The following is a 26,987-nucleotide window of genomic DNA, read 5'->3' as shown; positions in this document are numbered from 1 at the left end:
GACTGCTGAATGCGCGTGGTGGCAGGTGTTGAAGCCTGCCCAAAACTACGTGTGCTCCACCTGGGCTCTTGGCTACCAGTACAGCAGAAACAAGTGGCTGGAGACCCCAGCATGGCGTCCTGGATACCTGAGACTACAATATCTGGTCAGTTAATTATTGCCAACATGTAGGAGAAATCAAAGATCCAAGGATCGGAGCACCTAAAGCTGCATAGGGCTGTAGGAAAACAATTGTACTTTTGAGTGAGAATGGAAGAGACCAGCCAGCATAAACCAGTGACCTGGCTCAGTAAGCTTAGGGGGCATCTGTTTATGATGATTGCAGGTGCTAAACTGGGATACTAGAAACAAAGCCAAGCAGTTGATGGCTTCAGTGCAATCTACAGAGTGGGCACAGGGACCGGGAGGTCACAACATCTGGAGGCTTCTGCAGGTTGGGAGGGAGTTTGCATGCTTAGAAAGAATGACAGCATCACTGTATACAATAAACAAAAAGATCTGTATTAGAACATTTACACTCAGGGAAGAAAGAGGTATCTGCATCATCAAATGTGGAATGTTGAAGAAATAGTTAAAATAAATAAAAGACTGAGCACGGCTGGGGCTGGCTCAGGCTGGGGGGGGGGGTCACAGAGGCCACTGTCTATCAGCTCCAGGCTGCAGGGGCCACCACCTGGCCATACTGGCCTCCTCCCCGACAGCACAGCTGTAGGGGGGACACAGAGAGTCTCTCAGGTATTAGAGTAGTCAGCAAGCTCACTCCCCACTCTCCTCACTTATCTCTGTTACAATGTCTATCAGGCTCTGGAGCCCAAAGATATAGCCAGCATCCTGGCCCTCATGCACCACACTGTCCTCGCCATACAGCCTGCAGGTGGTGTGTGCAAAGTCGATCATGCGCACGTCCACTGAGCTGGCACCGATGGGTTTGTAGGCATAGGCACCAGCAGACTCATCAGCCGACTCTTCGGAGAGGTCTTCCAAGTCCTCAGCGTCCGAGTCCAGGGTCACGTCTGGCCATTCCTTGCCATCATAAATGACCAGTAGGGAACTGGAATAGAAGCGGTAGGATTCCTGTCGCTCCAACACGGCCTTGAGCTCAGTTAGCTTCTTGAGCACGGGGCCCAGGAGCTCACGGCGCAGGTACCGCCCATTGTGGAAAAACTGGAAAAGAGCCTCCTTGAAGCCCTGCACGGAAAGCTTCCGCCCATGATACTTGTTCATGAACATGAGCTGCCCAGTGCCTGCCTGGTACACCTGTGGGAGAGACCAGCAAGTCAGGGTCAAAAGGCATTTCAAGACCTCCACACTGAGTGCAAGAGGGTGATGTGACTGGCTGAAGAGGTCTTGTAATTCAATGCATCAGTCACACAGAAGCTCAGGTATTTGATCAGCACCCACCCAGCACATGCCCCATCACCTAGTCCAGTTACAAAGGAGGCTTAACTTTGTATCCTAGTATATGGACACATACACATGAACTCAGTCAGCAAGACTAGCCTCAGAGGGCTCAACTAGGCATACATGCTTTCCTTTTTAACCAGAGAGCAATAGTCTCAGGAAAGGCCAAATCTGTGTGTGTGTGTGTGTGTGTGTGTGTGTGTGTGTGAGCTAGAGATAAAATTCAGAGCTTTGTGTACTCAAGCAAACACTCTACCATTGAGTTATATCTCCAAATCACTCAAATCTACCTTGTTTTGGGTACTGGGTACTGAACCCACAGCCCCGTGTGTGTTAGATGCACACTCTACCAACTGGGATGTACCCTACTAAATCTGTTTGTTGTTGTTTTAAATAAACCAGACTGGATGTATTTATTAAGGGAAAGTGGGGAAAATGAGTGGAAGGAGTTTTAAATTTCCAAAGGACAAATAACCCAAATCTGAACTCTTCAGAGCATTTCAGAGTTCTATGCCACAGTGAAGTGACAGCCACTGGAAACCTTCGCAGCCTTTGTTTAATGCGAGCCCTCTCCTCACCTGCATGCCACACACACGCACACCAATGACTGCAGATGTGCTCTGCTGACATTTCCGGATCTGGTTGGCTGCTTTCTCCTCCGAAGCATCATCACCATGCTGGCGTGTGCCCATCTTGAGGTCCAGGACACAAGGCACCTCATAGCGAGAAGTCAGGTTCTCCAGTAAGATAAATTCTGAGTGGTTAAGGACAATACTCCAAAAGGAAGCGTTTGCACATAATAACTAAAGAAGCCCAAGCCCACAGGACACTCCATTTATTAGCTGTGCTATCTTCCACAGAGAGAGCTCAGAGCTGAGCGAGATCTCAGAAGTGCCCTTGACCTGTCGGGGATCTAGCATAAACAGCAACAGCCAGTGTCCACACTCAACACATGCCTAGGTCTCCCGGCCAGAGACACATATACCAAGTCTGTGCATCTCTGGGTGTCTGCACTGGATTGTGCAATGTGAGAACACACCAAGAAGGTGGCTGATTCCTAGAGCTGGAGTTACAGGTAGGTATAAGCCACCTGAGTTGGATGCTGGGAACTGAATTAGTGGTCTCCAATAGCAGTGTAAGCTCTTAAATCACTGAACCATCTTTCCAGTAAAATTCCAGCAAAATATATAATACTGTACCAAAATATCAAGGTATACAACACGTTATGACCTAGGAAAGAGATGGTCAGGGCTGGGGAAAAGGCTCGCTTGTTGTTATGTAACCCTGATGACCTATGTTTGGATCCCCAAAATCTATGTGAAAACTGGATATGGTTGCATATGCCTATAATCCCACCATTCTTTGTGAGGCAACGAAATTTCCTGGGCGTTCAGTAAGACACTGCCTCCAATAAGGTAGAAAGATGAGGACATGTGAGGCTGTTCTGCAATCCCCACATGCATGCCATGGCATATGCTTCCTCCTAATCAAACACACACACACACACACACACACACACACACCATACACAACAGTATGCAATCCCCACATGCATGCCATGCATATGCTTCTTCCTAAACACACACACACACACACACCATACACAACAGCATGCAATCCCCACCTGCATGCCACGGCATTTGCTTATCCTCCCAATCAAACACACACACATCATACACAACAGTGTCTTTAAGAGAAAAGGTTTGGTTACAGTAACTTTCAAGTTTTATTAGAACATAGCCACCCTAATTCATTTATACTAACGTCTATGGATGTTGCTACAGTGGCAGAGTTGTGACAACAGATTGTATGGCCTAGGAAGCCTGAAATATTCGCTATTTAGTCCTTTACTAACTTCTGCTTAAGTTTAAGTGTTGGGCAGTGGTGGCAGGTGCCTTTAATTCTAGCACTCAGGAGGCAGAGGAAGACAGAGCTCAGTGGTTGAGTCCAGCCTGGTCAATAGAGTGAGTTCCAGGACAGCAGGGATACATAGAGAAGCCATGTCTCAAAACAAAAAAAGGCGTAAGTTAACACCTGGGACAGGAAATATATACATTTCCTAGACCATCTTCTCCAAATCAGAAAGGAAGACAACAATTAAAGACTTGGGACTAGTAGATCATCAGTCAAGATAACAGTTGTAAGGCTTAGAGATCTGACTCAGTGAGAGAGAGCTTGCCTGCAATTCACAAGGCCCTGGGTTTAATGCCCAATACTACAAACAAAGCCTAAAACATCCTTCAACTGATGAAAATACATCTAATATTCCTTTTTTTTTTTTTTTTTTTTTTTTTGGTTTTACGAGACAGGGTTTCTCTGTATTGTTTTGGAGGCTGTTGGTCCAGCCCAGCCTCGAACTCACAGAAATCCACCTGCCTCTGCCTCCCGAGTGCTGGGATTAAAGGCGTGCGCCACCACCACCTGGTGAAAATACATCTAATATTCTTAACTCATGCATTCAAGATGATGCTAAAACCACACTATGATGGCCGCCTCTGGAGGATTAGGACTCACTTATTCATTATTCCAACAGCTAGTAAATAAAGGAAAGTGAACATTTAATCTCCTTCCAACTGCACCTCAAGATTATTCTTTGTGAAATTCCAGCTAACGACAAAATTGGGAAATCATGTAATGAAAAAGGTGGCTCTAAAATAATGACTGAAAAATAAAGCTAAACACCATGTTTCCCAATGGACAATAGCATTTCTCAAGGATTCTTGCTTGTAGCCCCTGAAGAACTGAACCTGCATCTGATCAAGCCTTTAGATCCAATTATCAACTAGAAAGAGAGAAGGTGTGTATAAGATACCAAAGGGATGCACTAAGTAAAATCCAGATCGCAGGAAACTCCATGTTCTTTCTAATGTGAACATGCATATGTTAGTGCAAAAGAAATCCAGATGTCAGGTACCTTGTCCTATCACTTCCCAAACCTTCTATTTTCAGACAGGTTTCTTCTGGAACCTGGAGCTCACCAACTGGCTAGGCCACATGGCCAGCAAGTTCCAGGGGGGCGGTCTTCCTATCTCTGCCCTATGTCAATGGGGTTATAGCCCTGAGCTGTCATGCTCAGATTTTCTGTGGGTATTGGGATTCAAACTCTGGTCTTCATGCTTGCAGAGCAAGCCCTACCTATAACCACAGAAACACCTCCCTCATGCTAGTCCTTATTTGTTCTGAAATCTCCAAAAAAGATGACAGTAATACTTTAGAGTCTGAAACACTTCAACACTACACATGAATTTTATATGGAGCTTCCCTCAAACAGACCAGCAATACAAACACATTTACTGAGACAACTAGGAAAATAAGAATATGAAATAAGTATTTTCTTTTTTGTTCATTTTTTGAGACAGGGTTTCTCTGTGTAGACCTGGCTGTCCTGGAACTCACTCTGTAAAGCAGGCTGGCCTCGGACTCAGAGATCCACCTGCCTCTGGGCCCACCCCCTCGAGTGCTGGGATTAAAGGCATGAACCACTACATCCAGTGAAATAGGTATTTTATAGGAAAGAATTACTGTCTATTTTCGAGAAGTAAAATGGTATTAATGTTTTAAAATATCCTTATCTTAAAAAGTACTTTGTTGATGTGTGGGGAACTGAGGGTGACACATGTCTTCCCCAGTCACTTTTCACAACTTTTTTCTTTTGAGACAGGGTACTTACTAATTCAGAGTGGCTGGCTAATGAGCTCCAGGGAACCTTCTGTCTCTCCCTCCCACTGCTAGAATTACAGGTGTGCCCAGGGGTTGTTTCATGGATGCCGGGAATTAAACTGGTCCTCGTGCTAAAATATTTTTACACCTTTTGTGAATACATAAGGTACAAGCAGATAAAATGATGTAAGACTTGCTTCAGAATCAAATTTAGGGAAAACTGAAAACTGTTTAAACAAGGGTAGGTGACCTAAATTAGCTCAGTGGTAAGGAGATTTGATTAGTCTTCACAAGGCCCTGTGCCTAAAAAGAAAAAGTTGGTTACCATCTGTCTCCAGCGCCTAGCCTCATAATTGTAGCCCTTACTCATCATGAAGCTTCTCTTTGAAAACTAAAACCAGTCAAATGCAGAGCTGTGGAGCCCAGTCCCAACAGATACATTTACAGTGAGGTGGGTCAGTGGCTAACCCTCAGGAAGGAGAGAACAGACTCCTGCAAATTCTTCTCCAGCCTGTGTGTGTCCCCAACCCTGGCCAAATCCAACCCTGGGTTGGATTCCCAGAACTGAAACAAACAAACAAACGTGAGGCCAGTGAGTGACAGTGGAATGGGAAGAAAGCGGATCCTGGTACTTTGTGCACAGCTCTGTGTGGTGGACTGGTAAACCAGGACTGAAATGATAGCCCCATCATTCCTCTCATCCGGCGCAGGAGTGTGAAACCAGGGAGCAGCCTCTTGGCCACCCAGGCTAAAGCCCAGCTAGTACAAGATGGCTTTTTCATGAGGTTCTCAGATACCCGCTATTGTCCCTTACTTGTACTCTGAGGTCAGGCTCTATTCCAGAGAGAGGTGACAGTCATCCAGTTATCACACAGGGTTGTCCTGGGCACAACTTTAACAATGGAAATTAACCATAGCTAACAGAAAACAAAACAAGGCCTGTTAGATGGTTCAGTGAGTTCAATCTTTGGTGGAAGGAGAAACTGACTCCTGCAAGTTGTTCTCTGACCTCACATACACTGCGGTGCATAGCAAGAGCACACTCAACACAGAACACTTCAGGCAGGTGCAGTGGCAGACACCTATAATCCCAGCGATCAGAGGAGTCTCCTAGTCCAGCTGGGCTATACAGAGACCCTGCTCTCATAAACCAACCAATCACCCACGTTCTCTCTTCCAGCCCTCCGTGCTGTGTCTCATTTCCCTCAAGGTAGAAACGCCTTATGGCGAAGGATACTGTACTGGTTTCGATGCTTTGCGTTCTCCTTCATCCTTTGTAACTGTTGTTGATGACATTTCATGCTCCAAGGGTTATAGTGTTTTAGCTGGGAACTTATATTTCCTTTTTTTTCTACACTGTAGTATAAGACTTCAGATTTCTTTAGCCACTCAAATTCTTCTTCTAATTTATGACTATAAAGAAATAAGGATTCAATGAATCATAATGTATCACCAAAATTAAACATGAAAGGATAATGAAGCAGTCTTCTAGAGTGATGGATATTTAATTTGATGTGGTCACAATATACATAATCTACCCAAATTCATTACTTAAGTGGGTGCATTTTATCATGTGGTGGGTGCATTCTACTTGTAGAAAGTTGATTAAAAATTTTTAAAAGAGGGCAGCCTACCACTATTTTCTATAGCAAGACATAACAATGGCCTCTTCTCCCCAACTTAATGAGGCAGAAGTCTTCACTCCCCTTTCAGGCAATGACTCCTGGCCTCTGGTACAGAGGGTCTCCTAACTCCAGGGAGGAGTGAAGTGAAATTGCACTGGTCAGTTATCTACTTAACCACATCACAATACTGTACATTTTTATTTTATACTTCTATAGGTTCTGTCGACCTGTGAGACTTTTAAGGTCCTGTCCACACGGGTCCTTACTTTGCAGAGGCTAATGGATCATTCTGTCCCCCACCATAAGCACCCTGAGGTAAAAGAATGGCTCCAGTCTGCCTGTGGCCAGGCACGAAGCAACCGTGGAAGGAATGAATCAATCTCTTTTATAGGTGCTACTTCAGCTGTTTATGCAAAATGCCATGGTCTCACCCAGAGGCAACTAGAGACAGCACACATGTGGGACCAGCAGAAGTCACCTACAGGCCCACAGTGAGTCCCTAGCTTGAGGGAAGCAGATCATAACGGAGCCAGCAATCCTTGTCTCCCACACGGCACACGGCGCTCCCGTCAGTTCTTACCCACCTCTTCATCTTCTCCTCTTTGCGGTGCTGACGCACCCAATCCTTAGGACTCTTTTCTGTTTCTAGGACATGCTGCTTTTTGTTTGTCCATCGTAGCAGCTTACTTTTTGGTTCACAGTCTGAATTGTCTACAATGTCCACAGTGGCATGGTCCCCCTTTAACGGATATGCTATTAAACACAAGTTCCTGTCTTCATCTTCTTCAAAGCGCACGGATACCACACCTGAAAGGGGGGTGAGCAGCAGAAGGGACTTTTAATTCCACAGAAAAAAGCATTCTAGATAACATGATTGTAACATTTGTTTTGTTTCTTACCCTGTTCCTTAGTCTCTATGTTGCCAGAGGCCCCAAACTCATCTGCAAACCTAACAAATATCAAAACAACTAGAAAAAAGTGACACCATACAAGACAAGCAATTAGGGAGCAAACATGGCCAAGAGAGAGGCTTCCTCTCTAGTGCACTCAACAAGGGAAGGCAAGGGCCAAAGAATTACAAGACACACTTTTCCATCATTGAAAATGTTTATTAATTTTTATGTAACTCTTCTAATCCTGAGAGAGACACAAAAACATTGCTCTATGTAGCTTATATGAATTTTTCCGCCCTAAACAGAAATTCCAACAGCCTGGAGGCTTGCTTTAAAGCCAAGCCCGAGTGAGGGGAGCACAGGTGTGTGTGCCTTCAGGTGAACGCACTGAGGTGAGGGAGGAGCAAAGCAAAGCAGCAAACAAACCACACAGCACAGACACCCTGGCCAGGCTTCTACAGCACCCTACACGGGTGGCTGAGCCAAGCCGTCTGTCCTTCTGTTACGCTTTTATTGGTTTTTGTAGTTTTGTGTCACAAAAGAACAAAATGAACACAGATGAGGGCAGGAACACAGACACATGGTAGCCTTGAAAGCAGCTCTCCCCTTGAGTCTCTAGGACCTGCCATGAGTAATTAGAAGTCTCTGAGGAAGGGGCTGCCAGGTGGGAGCATTTCTGCGGTGCCGACGAGCGCCTTACAGCCGACTGGCTGAACACCTTTCCTCCTAGGCCTCTCTGCCCCACGATCACTCAATCTGCTCAGTCCTTGCTGCCCGCCCGCTTGCTTGCTGCAGGGAAATGCGTGCTCACTTCTGAGGTGGCCCCCAGCTCTGGGCGCAGAGGAGCAGGAGGGGGGTGTCAAGGGACCACACTTCCCTGTGGGCATAAGGAAGGACCAAGGGGATAAAAACGGGGCAGGGGTGGCCAGCTAACAAGGGAACTCTGGCTTTGTCCTGGAAAAAAATAACAGAAAAGGACCAAGTGAGGGTCCCCAACTCCCCCAGTCCCACCACATGCGTTTCCAAGTAGACAGAGGTAACCCAGTCCATCTTGTCTTTCAAGAACAGTGTTTTAATTGTCCCAGGAGAAACTAAGTTGTTCTAGTCTTTTTTTACATCTGGTAATACATTTAAAATTACTTCCTTAAGATTTCTCATTTACAAAAGGTCCCCTCCTCCCCAGGAAAGACCACGCCATGCTGGTGGCTGGTGTTCCTTTCAAGTGCGTCATTATAAAAAGAGGCAAAGTCGCCACATGGGAACCAAAGGGTTGCCTTCACACAGCAATTCTGGGGACATTCCGTAATAGCCAAGGCCTTGAGCTAATCAGCACAATCCTCCCACTCTTGCATTCCATCTGACTCAGCCCTGCTCCCAGCCTACCTAATCACCAGGGCTTCTGGTTTCCTGGAGGACAAAAAGCAGGCAGCAAGAATTCTGGGTAAAATCCTCCTAAAGTCTTCCAGAACTGTCCCCACATGGGGACTATGGGTTACCTTGAGCAAGAGACACCTGAACATAAAAATAACTATACTTCCAACAAAAATAAACTCAAAGCAAATCCAGAAAACAAAACAATTGGGCAATCTTACCACGACTTGAGAACTGAGGGTGTAAGGTGCTGGGCTGAGGGCCAAGAGGAGAAGGGAAAACAAAAGGGTAAATGGGAGGGAGGGAGGGATGGAGGGAGGGCTCCCAGGGCTGCTGCCAGGGCTTCCACTGCCATAATCCCTTACCTCTTACCAGCCTGGCGACCCCTCTAGCAGCCGGGAGCTCACCTTTGTACTGGGGAGTGAATTTGCGCATCTCAGCTGGGAGGGTCTCGTAGAACTGATGCTCCCTCGGAACCAGAGGCTTGCACAGCGTTGTCTCGTTGAATCGGAGAACGCACGAGTGCCCCCCAACCTGGTGGACAAAGGGCTCCAGGAGGATGCCCTTGGTGCGGGGCTCCACGTCCATGGTCCTGAAGGCTGGGCTCATCCTCCGGACACAGGCAGTAGGGAGAAATGGGAGGCAGCGGTGTCCAGCGGCCAGCGCGTCCTCCGTTCACTGTCTGTCCTTACGTCTGCTGTTTGTTCTCGGCTCCTAGGTTTGTACAGGCCAGGACACTCTGGCGGAAGCAAACACAATGACATGAGGTTTGGAAGTCGGTTGGGAACCACCTTTTCAGTCAGTCCTCGGCCTTCTCAACAGGAAGACAAACAGCCTGAGCTCACACGGGGCTCCGCCCACACTGCCTACCCCTGCCCCGCCTCCTTACAGAAAAGACAAACATTGGGAGCGGAAGGGAGAGTAGGGGCGGGGCAGATGCTGACAGCAAAGACTGGGGCTCCAGGGGCCCCTAAACCGCCAAACCCGGCCACCACAGCATTAGAAACCCACCACATTAGGCAAAACACAAAGCCACGATGGCGTAAAAGCACCGTTTCCAACCCAGTATTCAGATACAACCGTACCATTTTCTAATTAAGGTTGTCACACTTAAAGGTAATACTCCGCTAATTATATTTTTATAAAATGAATTTAAATACAGGGAAAACCAACTTACGTATTGTTTGGTAAGATCTACTTCTTCAGGATGTCCACAAACACTGCCCCTTGCCAAAAGCCAAAGCCAAGCCCCATTAACCTTATTAGCAATGGAGCTCTGAACCCGCCTTAATGATTAACGTCTGTATCTAAAAACAACTGATTGAAGCCGGCCAACTCCATTTAAAAAGATACACAGTGTTCTAGGTCACCAACTATTTTTATCACTTCTATGCTGATCACCAAAAGCTGAGGCACATCTTTAAACTAAACTTGTGCTCATGGGCAGTCAAGTCTCTCATCCACCACACAACCCAGACCCTAGCCTATCAGTAGTCTGTGGACTCAGCTGTTTGAGGGCAGGTCAAGCTGGTTCTGTTTCCCAGCTGTAACTTACAGACATCCTCACAAGGCTCTACTACACCACCTTTCAGTGATTGCTGGGGACCTTACTGGTGGAGAACTCTGGTTCCCAGGACTCCTCAGGAAACGGAAGTTAAGAGGAAGAGCCGGCAGCAGATGTGCCCAGTTCTCCACCAGGCGTAAAGCACCTGCTATGACACAGGTTTGCGACTGGACCTCTTCCTTGGCACTCACGGTATTTTAGGAGACAGAACTACCCTCTTACAGATTAACGTGCCAAGGTTAGAAAACACCCCGAGCTTTCGGATCAGACAGAGAGCCACAGCTCCCAGGTGAACTCTAGACGGCTGCTGCCAGGTGTCCCAACACAACGGCCTCCAGGGCCTTAGGTCTCAAGCTCTCCCGCCCAGGTCTAGTATTTCTGTTATTCACTGGGGACATCAGCTTGTCTCATGCGAGTGCTGCATCCAAAATTTGTGTTTTCTACACAGTAATGTAAGTTGGTGTCAATGTTTTTTCTGCTGCTGTTGGTGTTCATGTCTTCATTTCAGAGAGCCTAGGTGTGGTCTCAACAATAATAAATTCATATGCTTTCCTATATGTAATCAGAGACCCAAGGGTCCTGATCTCTCACCTAGCATAACTTTTCACCACCACAGACCAGGAGGACATATATCCTGAGAAAAGTCCCAAAATCACATAGGCAATGGGACTATAAGAATGCATAAATTCAGGGCTGGAGAGATGGCTCAGAGGTTAAAAGCATTGTCTGCTCTTCCAGAGGACCCTGGTTCAATTCCCAGCACCCATATGGCAGCTCACAACTGTCTGTAACTCTGGTTTCAGGGGATCTGATACCTTCTACACCAATGCAAATAAAAAAAAAAAAGAATGCATAAATTCTGACACAATTTGAGCCTGCAACAGCAAGAAAGTCAACCTATGCCAGTGTTCTCTTCCCCATGAGGCAAGCTGTTCATAGGCTCAAAGAATAAAAAGAACACATACGTTCTAGCATTCCGTCAAAAGATAGGTTCCACTATGCCTTGGCACTCAAGCTCTTTCTCGGTTTCTTTTTCTTTTTTCCCCTAACACTGGGTTTCTCTGTGTAGCCCTGACTGTCCTGGAACTAGCTCTGAAGACCAGGCTGGCCTTGAACTCACAGAGATCCACCTGCCTTTACCTCCTGAGTGCTGGGATTAAAGGCATGCGCCCCTACTGCCCGTCTCTAAAATACTTCCTGAGAAAGCAATACTGAAGGAAAGCTAACGACTCCAGTCAGCCTGCCAGTGACACATGGGTCAGGGACCATACTTACTAAACAGAGTACAACATGCTCCCCAGTGCCCAGGCCTTGGAAACAAAATCCAAAGTCTTTGTCAAAATATACAACTACCGCCAGGCAGTGGTGGCGCACGCCTTTAATCCCAGCACTCGGGAGGCAGAGGCAGGCGGATCTCTGTGAGTTCGAGGCTGGGCTGGACCGACAGCCTCCAAAACAATACAGATAAACCCTGTCTCGTAAAAACCAATATATATATATTTGTGTCGGGTTGTGGTGTCACACGTCTTTAATTCCAGCACTTGGGAGGCAGAGGCAGGTGGATCTCTGTGAGTTCAAGGCCAACCTGGTCTACAGAGCGAGTTCCAGGACAGCCTCCAAAGCCACAGAGAAACCTTGTCTCGGAGGGAAAAAAACAAACAAACAACTACCTTTTCTCTAAGAGCAATGCTAGGCAGCAGCCTGCAGGCCCCACAAGTTGGGAGGCTGGGGCAGAAGGACCCAGTCTGAACTAAACAGAGTTTCAAGTCCCTTGAAACCATTTTTTCTGGCTGCAGACGCCTAATGACCTGAGTTTGTCCCAAGAAGCCACACATTGGTGCAAGGAGAGAACATACTCCTCAGAATTATTCTCTGAACTCCACATCTGTGCCCACACAAATACACATCACACACACTAAGAGTCAGTTTTTAAAGCCCTAGAGGACTTGAGTAGTAACTTAATTAAGCTGAGCACTTGAGAACAACCCTCAAGCCCACAACCTACAAAAACGATGCCCCTGGCAAATCGTGCTTGCAATCCCAGCGCTGGGGAAACTGAGACAGGATGATTCTTGGGGTTCATTGGCCAGACAGCCTAACTTTATCAGTGTGCTCCAGAACCAAAGGCCCTGACTTGAAAAAGCAAGGTGCACAACTCCTGAGACTGACCTGCACCTGGACAGATATGCACCCATATAAACACACATACATGCATATGCATCATGTATTACACACACACACACACACACACACACACACACACACACACACACACACACACACACAAATGCATACTACTCCTTAAATGCATTCAACTAAGAAAAAGAGTATCTTTTTTCCAGGTATCTCTCATTACCCCTCCAATGAAAAATTTCAAATGGTTCCACAGCATCTATGTACAGTGTGATTCATGGAGTGGACAGAAGCTGAAAGGCCCAACAAAACTCTACCCCTTCCTAGGTCTAAGTGTGCATTAGTTGCTAAACATAATAATGCAACTTTACCACCCTCCCTTCTCACTTAACTACTACTACTACTATTTCTTCCTTCTCCTTCTTCTTCTCCTTCTCCTTCTTCTTCTCCTTCTTCTTCTCCTTCTCCTTCTCCTTCTCCTCCTTCTTCTTCTTCAAGACAGGGTCTCACTGTGTAGTTCTATAGACCATGCTACCTTGAACGCACAGAGATCCTCCTGCCTCTGCTTCCCAAGTGCTGGGATCAAAGGCGTGCGCCACCATGCCTAGATTCATCTTGAACTTCATACACAGTGATGCTCCCAGGGGAAACATCATCTTGGGTACGGGTAGGAAAAATAAGGCTCATTCTTGCCTAAGCCAAGTCTGAAGACAGAGAAACTCCCCAGCGTGAAGTGGGACTAGAAACGGACTGGGCGGCAACAAAGGGAGCCAGAGCCTTTGCCGCTCAGTTGCTTGGGGAGAGACTAACCCTTGGCCCTTGGGGATCCTTTTCTTTTTTTTCTCTCTCTCTCTCTCCTCTCCCTCTCTCTTCCTCTTTTTCCGAGAAGGGTTTCTCTGTGTAGCCGTGGCTGTCTCGGAACTCACTCTGTAGGCCAGGCCTTCCTCTGCCTCCCAAGTGCTGGGATTAAAGGCATGCACCACCACCACCACCACCACCTCGCTGTTCTGCAATTCTTTTGCTTCGATTGTGTTTAACTTTACAACATGAATTTAAGGATGACATCACTGTGCAAACAGGTCTCAGGTTTAGAAGCAGTGAGAAAGGTGCTTTAGTTCTAAGTACCCTTGGACTTCCCCAAGCATTACAAAGCCCGACAACTTCCTCCCTAGACACCTCAGGAGAAAGAAAAGCACCCAGCACCTGCTTTCTGCTCCACACTCAGTTTGAATGATGTTACTAGTTTTTTCCCTAATAAAGCAGTCTTGCTATATAACCTGAAACTTTCAGCAATCTTCCTGTCTCAGAATCTGAAATGCTACGTGATTACAGGCATGTGCCAATGTGCCCAGCCTGTCAGTAATCAATAAACATCCAAAGACGAAGGCTCATTTTTTCAGGAGCCCTAAATTAGCAATGGTTGCTGTGAAGCTCTTGCAATCTAGAAGACCTCCAAAACCCTGGCTTCAGACTCATCAGCAGGTTTGGGTTTCCACATTGCCCCAAAGCTGTCCATGAAACTACAAGTAAAGCAGACTATGACCCATCCTAGCACAGGGCGTGCAATGCTCCCCACAGAACCCCCCTCCTGCCCAAGATGCATTAGCTGTCAGTTGAAGGATCTGCTGAATCAGTGCTGTAACAGTCTTAATGTTTGTTTCCCCAGAGCTGCAAGCTAAACACCTGTGACTAAAGTCCCTGGGCTTTTAGCTCACTGTCCAGAATTGACTTAATGAGACAACAAATGGGACCCACAGGAGCCACTTACTCTGCCTCAAGAAAAGCCCCGAGGTCAGGTGGTCACCAGGGATTGTGTGAGGAAATACAGCCTAGGCACAAAACCGCCCTTTCCACTGAAAGCTCCACATGGGCCCTGAAGGCACCATGTAACATCTGCTTAGCACACCTGGTACACAGTCCACAGTGACACAAGCAGGGTCAGTCACTGAAACTCTGACACTGCGGGTAGGAGCACAGAGTTACACAAATCATAGTGACAGAACGCAGGAAAGGAGTTACAGACAGGCCAAAGCAGAGGCCAGGGTTAACTAAGGCCCCCATAAACTTTCAGGGTTGATAATGTTTTACATTGTGGCTTGAAGAATATGGGACTGGGATAAACCAAGAATTCATGAAATCACGGCCTTAAAATCACCTCACTTTGAGCATCTTCAGGCACATACCAAGGTCAGCCTGGTTATTATCTTCGTCATATTCCTAATTTTTTCTCTATTTCTATTCTTGAGACAGCCTAACTATACAGCCCAGCTTGGTTTTGAATGCACAGCCCAATCTCCCAAGTACTAGGATCATGGTCATGTGGATAATACCTGGTCCAATCTCTTTTCTTTTCTTCTTCCTCAATTGTTTCCTCCCTTCTTTTTCTCTTTTTCAGACAGGATTTTGCTTTGTAGTTCAGGCTGGACCTATCTCTGAGCCTCAACCTTTTCCTTAATTCGTTTTCCATTACATTAATTCACTAATTTATCTATTCATTCATTATGTGCACGTGGGCATAGTTCGGGGGGGGGTGTGTGGAGGTCAGAGGACACTTTTGGGAGTCAGTCTTCTCCTTCCACTGAGTGGTGAGCTCCAGGGACTGAACTCAGCTAGTCAGGACTGACAGCACATACCTTTACCACTGAGTCATTTCACCTGCCCTCCTTTCTCTTTTTTAGATTGGTGTGTTGTCAAGATGTTGCCCAGGCTAGCTCTGAACTCAGTCTCTCAGAGCACCTTAGCCAAGATCAGAAATATATGCCACCACATCCCACTTACAACTCACTATGCAAAGGTCACACACTTTGATTTTCCTACCCACTATTTCCAGTTACATCTGTGTCTTGGGGAGGGAGGCAGGGAGGGGAGGGAGGGGAGGGAGAGAGAGAGAGAGAGAGAGAGAGAGAGAGAGAGAGAGAGAGAGAGAGAGAATATGAATATGAATGAATGAAATGAAATGAATGAATGAGAGTGAGCATAGTGCCCTACGTCTTCTTGAGCCACACTATTTAAAGTGCCACATTGTCTCGGCCACACTTACCGATACACCCCGCTTTACTGTCTCTTCTTGATCACCATAAAACACCATGTTTATATTGTGTCTCTTTTTTCACCTCTGCTTGAAAACAGGTTCTATGAACTAAGATGTATTTATTTGTTTGTTTATTCATTTATTTGTTGGGACAGGATCTCCTTATGCAGACTTGGTTGGCCTAGAACTCACTATACAGAACAGGCTGGTCTCAAACTCATAGAGATCTGCCTGCATCTGCCTCAAAGTGCTGGGATCAAATGTTTGTACCACCATGTAACACATTAAAATTTTTTTGTTTTATTTTATATGTATGAGTTGTGTGTGTGTTGTGTGTATGTGTGTATCATGTGCAAGTACAGAAGCCACAAGAGGGTGTTGGATTTTCTGCAACTAGAATTACAGACGGTTGTAAGCCGGTTGAACCTGGGTCCTGTGGGAAAAAAGCCAGTGCTCTTTAAATGCTGAGCCATCTCTCCAGCCCCTGTCATAGAAATTTTTGACTTGTGGTTTACTTCAAAATACAAAATAAACGAACAAGCAAAAAACCCACCGCATAGAATAGGTACTCCGCTACATTGTGGACATCTACTATCGCAGATTATCAGGATACAAAAGGCCCTAGCGTGTGCCATCTAAACCCACACCAATAAGGTGAGTACAATTGGTTGGGGGGGCATCTCAAAACAAAAAGCTATATAATCTCTATTGTTTAAACTGTAAAGACTTGCGAAAAGTACTAGCTAGCAGAGTGTAGGGGCATACACCTCTCTAACGCTGACTCTCAGAAAGAGAAGGCAGAAAGATCCAAAGTCAGTGGTCAGCCTGGGAGTGAGTGACCAGCCTGGGTTCCACACAGCAAGACCCTATCTCAAAAAACAAAACAAAACAAAAAACCAGAGAGAAATAGAATGAGTGAGGAGGAGGGGTAACAGAGGGAGGCAGAATAAAAGGTAGATATCAGCTTATGACACAATGAACTGTCCATTCAAATGCTGAAATGGGGCTGGAGAGATGGCTCAGCAGTTGAGAGCACTGGCTGCTCTTCCAGAAAACCCGGGTTTGATTCCCATATGTTAGAGTACAACTGTCTGTAACCTCACACTCAAGGCTTCCTCAAGCATCAGACATATGGTGTAAAGACATACATGCAGGCAAAACACCCATGCACATAAAACATTTTTTAAAAGATGGTTTAGTGGTTAAAGGTGCTTGCAGTCAAGTCTGACCACATAGGTTCAATTCCCTGGAACTCACATAGTGGAGAGAACTAACCCCCATAAGTTGTCTTCTGATCTCCACATGTGTGGAATGTTTCAAACTCCTTAAAATATTCTGCAATTCTGAGCACATGTTACTTTTAACACCAAGAGAGAGAATAGTGAAGTATTCCCAAAACTAACATAAAAATCAAGGATGGCTGGGCAGCTTTTGAAGGTTCTTAAAACCAACCACAAACCAACATCAATATAGCGCATACTTTGGGCCTAAGAACTTCACTCCAAGTTGGAGACCCTGAGAAATGGCCACACATTCATACGTGAAGATTATGAATCAACACACAGTCCCTAAGGTGCATGTAAGACACAGATGGTCAGAGGAGAAAAAACCATACCCAAGTCTTCAACTTTCAATAATAATGAGGCATGACTGTAACAGAAATGAGAGGTCCTGGGGGTTTTGCTTTCTTTGAAACAGGATCTTATGTAGCCCAGGCTGGCCTTAAAATCACCATCCTCCTGCTTTGCCCTCCTGCGTGTTGAGATTATAGGCCTGAAACCCCACGAATTCCTGTTCATCAAGCACTTGCTGTTTGTATGGCTCCTCCATTCTTACAACCCTCTCAGAGATACTGGTTACTGTCCTTACAGGTGTGGACATGAGGCACTTATCACAGAAAACAACAGACACCAGAGATCAAAGACCCAGTGTTAGTCACAGTAGGATCATTCTAACATCAGAGGAGTGATAACTTTTTGGCTGACTCTCAGGGTCCCTCTTAGAGAAAGCTACTACAGCAAGCAATGAACCTCCAAGAGCAGTAGGAACAGAGACAAGGCACAAAAGCCCTGTACAGACTTCATCTCTGGGCTCCAACACGGGGTGTTCATTTTTTCAGCATCAAAACCATTTTACACAAGTTTATTTCTCTGTTTGTCCTGGAGCTGATGGATCGGGCTGAAGTGGGTCAGCTGCAAACTCCAGGGATCCTCCTGTCTTCATCTCCCCAGCACTGGGATTACAAGCGTCCACTCCCAACCTGTGTGCTGGGGACCAAATGCATGTCCTTGTGCATACAAGACAAGTGCGTTAACAGCCAAGCCACTCCCCCATTTCTTATTCTAGATCTATTAAGAAGTGGTGATTTCATCCAAGCTACACAATGCAGATCCTTCTCCTCAAATGTCAAGGGACAAGTAAAACTGCAAATTCCACTCTAAGACCTGTAAGGGACAGAGTAGTCCTCAGCTGCTTCCATCCTCTAAAACCACAAGCAAAAGTCAAACCACTCCATTTCTCTGTTTCATCAGACCAGATGTATGGAATGACAGACAAAGCCCCAAGGAAAAGGAGGAGCTTTTCGGCCCACCTCTAATGGTCATCAGAGTAACCTGCTGGAATTACACTTTTAGCAACTTAAAACCTCTATACACCTGTGATCTCACTCACAAGAAGACGCAAGAGAACTGCAAGTTCAAGGCCAGTCGGTGAACAGTGAGATTCTGTCAGAGAGGGAAAAAAAAGGCTAGGGCAATGTCCATCAATGAAAGCGCACACTACTGCTCTTGCAAAGTATAAGGACCTGTGTCTGCTTCCCAGCACCCACACTGGGCAGCTCACAACAGCCTTTAACTCCACCTCCAGAGCATCTGAGCTGTGCCCACTTCAAGCACCACTCACCCATCCCCAACACAAATACACATAAAGAAAATATATCCTGCCAGGTGTTGGTGGCGCACACCTTTAATCCCAGCACTCAGGAGGCTGAGGCAGGTGGATCTCTGTGAGTTCAAGGCCAGCCTGGTCTACAAGAGCTAGTTCCAGGACAGCCTCCAAAGCAATAGAGAGAAACCCTGTCTCAAAAAAGAAAAAAAAAAAAACAAAAAACAAAACAAAACAAAAAAACCAGAAAATACATCCTTAATAATTAAGAAACAGGGCTGAAGAACTGACTGTTCTTCCAGAAGTCCTGAGTTCAATTCCCGGCAACCACATGGTGGCTCACAACCACATTGAATGATATCTAGTGCCCTCTGCTGGCATGCAGGCAGAAGACTGTATACACAACAAATAAATAAAATATTTATAAATAAATAAATAAATAAGAAATAGCCAGGCAGTGGCGGCACACGTCTTTAATCCCAGCATGTGGGAGGCAAAGGCAGGTGAATCTCTGTGAGTTCCAGGCCAGCCTGGTCTACAAATCAAGTTCCAGGACAACCGGGGGTACACAGAGATGTCTCAAAAAACCATAAACAAACAATATTAAAAGCCAGACAGTGGTGGTGCACACCTTTAAAAAATTTTTTTCATGCACATTCATTTTTTTTCTGCCTGCATGTATGTCTGTGTGAAAGTGTTGTGGGATCCCCTGAAATGAAAGTTATAGGCAATTATGAGCTTCCATGTGGGTATAAGAGCAGCCAGTGCTCTTAACCACTGAGCCATCACTCCAGCCCCAAATGTCCAGTTTTCTTTTTTTGTTGCTGCTGTTGTTTTTTTGGTTTTTCAAGACAGGATTTCTTTGTATAGTATTGGCTATCCTAGAACTAGCTGGTGAACACCTTTAATCCCAGCACTTGGGAGGCAGAAACAGTTGGATCTCTTTGTTCAAGGCCAGCCTACTCTACAGAGTGAGTTCTAGGATGGCCAGGCTACACAGAGAAAACCTGTCTCAAAAAGCAATAATAACAACAACAACAATAACAATATTAAGAATTAAAGTTTTATTTCAATTTTAAAAGTTAACTTCTGGCTTCTACAACTGTGGGGAAGTATTTGTTATTGCAAGTGCCTCAAATTGTTTAACCAACAAAACCAAATACTTCCTTTGAAACTGTAAACAACACTCCCTCAAGTAAATCTAAATTACTGAGGTATGATATGGTCCCTTTATTAAAGTACCAGATTTTCTTATAGCTAAATATGTTGTTTACACCAAGAATTTTTCAGTCTTAGAACCAGTTACTCCCTATGAAAAGTTTCTGTAGAGTATTGAAAATTGCTGTGTATTCTACCATTAAGCTACATCCTCAGACCCAGGTACCCTCTTCATCTCTAGTCACCACCTCCTTGGTGACAAGGCTTCACAAAACACTACAGGTTCACTGTCCAGTTTTTACTACCCACTCTGCCTGAGGACAGTCAGTATTCTTCCAGGACTGAACCAGCAAAAAATGAGCCAGCCTTGTGAGAAAACCCCTAAGACTGTACCAATGATAGCACTGTGTCCTAACAAAGAACCACCTGCAAATTATCCTTCACAAATTCGGATACTGCTAAACCATCTTTAAAACTTACTTCAAGGAAATCAGATTCAACTGATGATCTCCACAGCCACCTCCTTGTGAGGAGACCAGTGGGCTCTGGCCAAGGAAAATCCAACAGAGACGGAGACGGGCGAATACCAATGGAGCACTCCCCTTTTGACATCTCTCTACCCAATGTGCCCATGTGCTTATGAATCCTCTCATTCATCATAGTCTCTCTCACCACAAGGAGCTTATGGTACTTCCCGACAAAAACACTCTTTGAGAAGTAAGTCTCAGTCTTGTCCCTTCCTTTCCTAGGCCTTACTTGCTCCAGACCTGTTGGTCATACTAATCAATTAAGCCCACAGAACCTATGAGCTTCCACCTGGCACCCCAACATGGTCTGTATTCCTAAATGGCCCAGGCCCCTTTACCCTGGGCTTAGAGTTCTCAATTTAGATGAATCATCCCCACTAAGTAACAATGTCGTCAAGCATGGAGCCTTGGGAAAGTGCTCTTCAGTTACTGAAGGCCCTGCGCAAACCCTACAAAGAGCAAAGGAAGCAGGATGGGCGACCCCACATTCAGATATGGACGCACAGTAAGAAAGCTGGGGCAAAGCCGGACATGGTGATCTTTAATCCCAGCACCCTGAAGGCTGAGGTAGGAGATTCTGAGTTGGAGGCCAGCCTGGTCTAAAGAGCAAGTTCTAGGACAACCAGGGCTACGCAGAGAAACCCTGTCTTGAAAAACCAAAAACCAAGTAAGTTAATAAATTTTCATGGGGCTGGAGAGATAGCTCAGCAGTCAAAATCTAGAAAGGAAGGAATGAAAGGAGAGAGGGAAGGAGGGAGGGAGAGCAGAAAATGTTTATGATTAAGACTTAACTAATTTGGAAAGACAGTTATCTTGACAATGTGAAAATAGGTGATTTATAAAGTAAGTTATTAATGTTCTTCCTGTCAAGTAACTCACAAAAAAGACTCTGGTGAACAGAACATCCACCTCGCCCTTCCCTCACTGGGCAAGTGGACAAGTTCAAGAGTTGGCCCTGTCCCACACTAGGATGGAACAGAGGCTGACTGCAAATCCCCAGGGTACCCCATAGATAAAACTGTGAGTTCTAATAGCACTGTCTACTCAGGTGAGAGCCAGCACAACCTCTACTTAGGATTAGGAAAGGGAAAGAAGGTGCCATGGCATGGCACACAGACCCCAAGTTTAAAATGCATCTAACAAATGGGCACCAAAGTGGAGACTGGCAGGCTTATTTATTTATTTTGGTTTTTCGAGACAGGGTTTTCCTGTAGCTTTGGAGCCTGTCCTGGAACTCACTCTGTAGACCAGGCTGGTCTCGAACTCACAGAGATCCACCTGCCTCTGCCTCCCAAAGGCTGGGATTAAAAGCGTGTGCCACCACCGCCCGGCAAAAACATTGCTATCTAATGTTTATTTATACTTGCAAAACAACCACAGTCTATTACTCTCATAAAAGCAGGGAAGGATTGATGCAATAGCTTTGCATTTCCCAATGGAGCCAAGACAAGTATGTGCAGCCCATGGGGCATCACATTTTGGTGTGTGCAGCTGGAGTTCGGAAGGGCTATTGGCTCCAAAGCAGCCCCAGCTACAAGACAAATACAAAGCTCAAGACAAGGACTGGTACTGTGGGCTAGTATGAATGGAGGGGTTTAAGATATAGTGAAATGGCCCAGAGCACTGGGGCTGTAAGTACCATAGGGTCAGCAGGAGAAACGGTCCACTCATAAACCCTGCTTTGTGAGATCCAGCCTGGAACTAACTGCATGTATTCCTGTCCACAAAATGAAGACGCAAGCAATCACCAGACCAGGGGTTCTGTTTTCTGGTCTGTAACAATTTTATTCCATTAAAACACAAGCTTTATTCAACACTTTCTTTTTTCTTCCTTTCCTTTTATCTTTGTCTCTGAGACAGTCTTGTTATATAACTCAGGCTTGCCCTGAACTCAAGGCAATCCTCCAGCCTCAGCCTCCCAAGTGCTGAGATTATAGAGGTGTTGTCACCCCATCTGCTTTAGGCCATTTTTAAATGAGTGGTAAGATTAGTAGATACAAAACACTAAATATTTTCTCATTTGATCAACTGTGAATTTCTATTCTAAGTATTAAAAAAAAACAACAAAGAGTAGAAAATTTTGTGAACCATCCATGACAGAGAGCAGACAGAAAAAAATAGTCCTGATGGCACAGCCATGTAATCCCAGCTGAGGCAGGAGGATAGCAATTTCAAGGGCTGACCAGGATACAGAACAAGTTCAAGACCAGTCAGGGCAATTTCCAGAGTCTTTATTCAAAGAGGAGTGGGCATGTAGCTCGGAGTCAGCACACTTGTCTATCGTGCACCAAGTCCTGGGACTATCCCTAAAATGAAAAGAAGAAAATAGGTAGAAGAAGCCCTGGCTGGTCTTAACTACCCACAGCTCAGAGAGCAGACACCGGAGTGCAATCTCCCAGACACAAAGATTTCAAGGACCCAGAAGCCTGACATTCATCAGTCCAAAGAAAGACACTTAGGAGGAGACACCTAACAGGAACAAAATGGAAAATAGGACTAAAGCATGTATCATGGAGAGTCCAGCACAGTCCTGGAAACCGTAACTGGAGCTGTCAGCATCTTTATTTTTTGTATATGCTCATCACTTTGGAGATAGTTACATTTGATGAACATTTAATAACAAGGCAGGGCTTTTTCTATTGTAATTCACCTTTTACTACGTGTTCTGACCTAGAAACTAGATTTCGGGTATATAATGCTCCCTACCATTTCAGCCTGAACTAAGTTTCACATTGGTGACAAAAAGAACAAAACTCGGGGGCTGGTGAGATGGCTCAGTGGGTAAAGGCGTTTGAGGCACAAGTCTGGTGATTTGAATTTGATCCTTGAAATCCACATAAAGGAAAGGAAGAGAACCAATTCCAGAGTTGGCCTGGCCTCCATAAGTAATCCCCCACCCCCATCCACACACATACAAAATAATAATAGTTTCTAAAGGTTTTAAAGACAGAGGTCTCCCTATACTGCATAGGCTGTCTGAATTTACAGTCCTCTCTGGGATTACAGGTCTGCAACATTGCTGGGCACAGAGTTCACTTCTCAGTACACCAGATTCTTCACAGGGAGGATTAACAAAAGTGACTTCAAATCCAGCTACTTATCACAGCCAAAAGACTTCAAACAAAGAATGATCAATAAAAGCCACAGCTGCTTCAATAAACAAATCACAAGAAAAACAGAATAAGCACATATAAATTAAAGAGACTAAGAGCCACCTTAGTCGCCAGGGTGTTAGTGGTGCACACCCTTAACCCTAGCACTTGGGAGACAGAGGCAGGCGAATCTGTGAGTTCCAGGACAGCCAGGGTTGTTATACAGAGAAACTGTCTCAGGGGAGAAGAGCCACCTCATCACAATGCTAGTAAAAACTTCAGATGGACATATGGACAAGAACTTTAAAAACTAAGGAATGACAAGTTTTTAAGCAGAATAACAGTACTCTAGATTACACCTAGCTTTTTTCCCACTTGTTTTGAGACACTGTAGCACAGGCTGTCCTAGAAGTGTAATCCTCCTGCCTCAACTTTTTGAGTGTTGGAATTCATTCATACTTGGAACTTCTTGTCTTCAGAAAAAGCACTAAAATATGTATAAACAAAACAGCTTTTCTGGAGGCTAAGGCATCAAAAATCCTGGATCTAACATTCAGCAAAGCAAAACAAGAAACAACAAAGACATTTCTGGGTATGTACCTTCAAAATCCAATTTTCTTCTACTTTTTCTCTTTCTTTAAAGTGAGGCGAGGAGCTGGAGAGACAACTCAGTGGTAAGCACATTGGCTGCTCTTCCAAAGGTCCTGAGTCAGTCCCCGACACCCACATAGTAGCTCACAACAGTCTACAACTGTAATCCCATGAGATTTTATGCCCTCTTCTGCTGTACATTATATGCAGACAAAACCACCAAACATCCAAAAAAAAAAAAAAACCCAAAACAACAGCAGCCAGGCTTACAACTGTAATCCTAGAATTTAGGACGCAGATCTCTGAGTTCAAGGCCAGTCTGCCTGGTCTCCAGAGTGAGTTCCAGGATAGGCTACACAAAGAAGAAACAAGGCAAGCTGACTGTAGAGGCTCATGTGTATAATCTCAGCATCTGATCAAGCACCTAGACAGTAAGACAGGAGAAGACCTGTCTTAGGCCAACCTGGGTTATTATGTGAGGCCTTCTTAAAAACCAAACAAATGAATAGTTCCACAAATAAAATACAATGTGAAACAGCAAGAGGTCTGTGTGGATACAATATTGACACAGGAATCAGTTAACTGAGTTTTGGTTCAGGGCATTTTGGTTTTTTTTTGAGACTGGTCTCTCAGTGTAGGCCTGACTGACTAGTCTAGTCTTGAAACTTGTGGCAACCTCCTGCTCAGCCTCCCAGTGACAGGACAGGTGTGAGCCACACCCAACTGACATCAGTTAACTGTTGGAAGCTGGTGACAGGCGACAGAGTAAAGTCACATTCACATTATCGCTGCAAATAATGTTTTGCTTCAAAATTTTTTGATGAATTCTCAATTCAATTTTTTGGGAAAAGGACATTTATTTATTAATACAATATGCTTCATAACAAACACTTTGTTATTTTTATTACACAAAAAGACAAATATAATTTTAAAAATAAAAATATGGTTTAAAATGTAATCATACTAAAGTAATTTTCTGATTATCTTCTGCTGTACAAAAATGTGGTCAATTTGTAAGATAATCACCTCATGACATAAAATAACTTCCCTTGCCCTAGGTGAGGGCAAATGCCTCTAATCCTGGCACACACAAGCAGGGGCAGACAGATATATGAGCTCAAGGCCAGCCTGATCTACAGAGTGAGTTCCAGGCCAGCCAGGGCTACAAACCCTGTCTCAAACAAACAAAAACCAGACTCACCCTTCCCTTAAAGGGGAAATTTTTCCCCAGTGCACCCTCTTTATGAGCCAACAATGGAAAATTTTCACCTTAACAAGCTGGCCAGAAAGGCAGCAGCCCATCCTTGTTGCCTAGATACCAGGGACAGACATCTCTGGGGCTTACAGAAGACCTCACCCTCCCTGCAAAGGAGACTAAGCTTCAACACTGTACAATTACTCCCCTTGGCACATTCCAACATTCAGGTACTTGGTTGTGTAGACCAAAAACTGTCTCCTAGGAAACTCCAAAACACAAAAGAAGTATATCACATATGATAAACTGGTATCTACAACTGTAACACGTCTTGAATTTTACTCTTTAAAAAAAATCAGAATGCAGGTAAACCAGTCTGAGTAACAATGAACATTTCAATCAACTTGATCTAAAAAAAAATTAGGAAGCAATTAAAGGGCCTGTTCATGTCAAATGTAAGTATTCATTTTATATTTCTATTTGTGACACTGCTGAAATTTAAACAACAAAACCCTGCAATTACACACTCTCCATGACAGTCTAGTAAATAAGCATCTTCCTTCTCTTAAAATGTCATTGGGGGGAGGGATGCAAATACAGCAAACATCTTAAATACTCACAAAACTAATGTAAACAAGGTCCTTCAGTCTACAACATCTTTGTTATGTTTAAAATCTTTCTGTATTTTTTTCTCTTTTGGGTCTTTTGATAAATATTTATTCTTTGACAATTTCAAACGTGTACACAATGTATTTCGATCATATTCACTCCCTGGCCCCCTCTTACCCTCCCCCACTTCCTCTAGATCCCTTTAGTACTTTTTCTCAAAACTATTCGAAATTATTTTCTTCTTGCTCTATATACATTTTGCTAACAAGACGTTTATAAGGGATGACTAGATCTATTTCCTCTGGCATGCAAGAGCACTAGATTTCACTAGTTCTTACATTTTCCCACTCATTTTTCTACTCGTACAGCTTTCCTGATATTTGAGAGAAATTAAAATCCTAAAATGAAACAAGTCGTTAGGAAGGATGCAGAAGACAGATGCTGCCCTGTTATCAAATATGAAAGAAATACGTATCCCACTCGTGGTAGAAACATCAGTATTAAAAAAGGCATCTTCTGATCGGTTTTAATGCCTTAAAAAAAAAAAAAAAGACAGGTAGGATGCGCAGATCTCCCCGCCCCCAAAGACGAGGTAACTGGCACAACTGACGTTCAATACCCAAAATGGCTGCACGTCTGCGGGCCCAGGTAACAGTACCTGAGCATCAGGGCCCTTCATCCAAAGACAGACCCCATCCTCAGTGACCTGGGAGGTCGTGGCCAGGGGACCTCAAGGAAACGAGGGATCCTGCCGCCCGGAAGACCCAGGGCGCCCGCTTCAGAAACAGAAGGACACGGTCGTCGTCCCCTGCCCCAATTCCAGCAGAGCTCTGCAATGCCGGGGGACGATTCTGCCCTCTCGATGGGGAACCCTGGTCTCCCGGGGCCCACAGGATGCAACGTCCCCGCAAACAGGGGGCATTTTACGCCACAAAAACGGGGGGAAGCCGCCTCACAATGACAGCTGGAGAACCCCTCCCCCAAGTGATCTGGACAGCCCCCCCGGTGATCAGGAAGCCCGTCCGCTAACAGCACCGAAAACCTCTTCCCTGAAACCCCGGGGAGACAGACGGCCGGGGCCGGCGGGGCAGGCGTTACCTGCGGCCGCAGCCCAGTCCCGCGACGCTTCCGTCCTATTGTTTCTCTTCTACCAAAATGGCTGCGGCCGCGCTCAGCCCCGCCCCCCGAGCCTCGCTCCCGGCACCCCTCGCTATTGGCTCGCACCCGAAGCCGCGCAAGAGGACTGGGCAGCCT

At 45.2% G+C, this 26,987-nt stretch overlaps 1 protein-coding gene across 3 annotated transcripts; it reads right to left on the bottom strand.

Moving 5' to 3' along the window:
* Positions 1-480: 480 nt before the first annotated feature.
* Ip6k2 (inositol hexakisphosphate kinase 2) lies at positions 481-26,987 on the bottom strand. 3 transcript variants are annotated; one of them, XM_005074956.4, is made up of 6 exons: positions 26,832-26,987; positions 9,358-9,689; positions 7,271-7,493; positions 6,299-6,474; positions 1,980-2,155; positions 481-1,257 (listed from the first exon to the last, which is right to left on the bottom strand). In XM_005074956.4, exons 2-6 carry the CDS (start codon positions 9,557-9,559, stop codon positions 757-759), a joined length of 1,278 nt encoding a protein of 425 aa, XP_005075013.1. In that variant the 5' UTR covers positions 9,560-9,689; positions 26,832-26,987; the 3' UTR covers positions 481-756. The 3 variants fall into 3 exon arrangements, with proteins under 3 accessions (XP_005075013.1, XP_040595510.1, XP_021085655.1); XM_040739576.1 differs by lacking the exon at positions 26,832-26,987 and adding an exon at positions 26,392-26,630; XM_021229996.2 differs by lacking the exon at positions 26,832-26,987 and adding an exon at positions 10,128-10,437.

Source organism: Mesocricetus auratus, unplaced genomic scaffold, assembly GCF_017639785.1.
Source record: "Mesocricetus auratus isolate SY011 unplaced genomic scaffold, BCM_Maur_2.0 Super-Scaffold_100691, whole genome shotgun sequence".
Classification (NCBI taxonomy): Eukaryota; Metazoa; Chordata; class Mammalia; order Rodentia; family Cricetidae; genus Mesocricetus; species Mesocricetus auratus.
The sequence above is the reverse complement of the archived record's forward strand: the minus strand, read 5'-3'. Positions and strand labels throughout refer to the sequence as shown.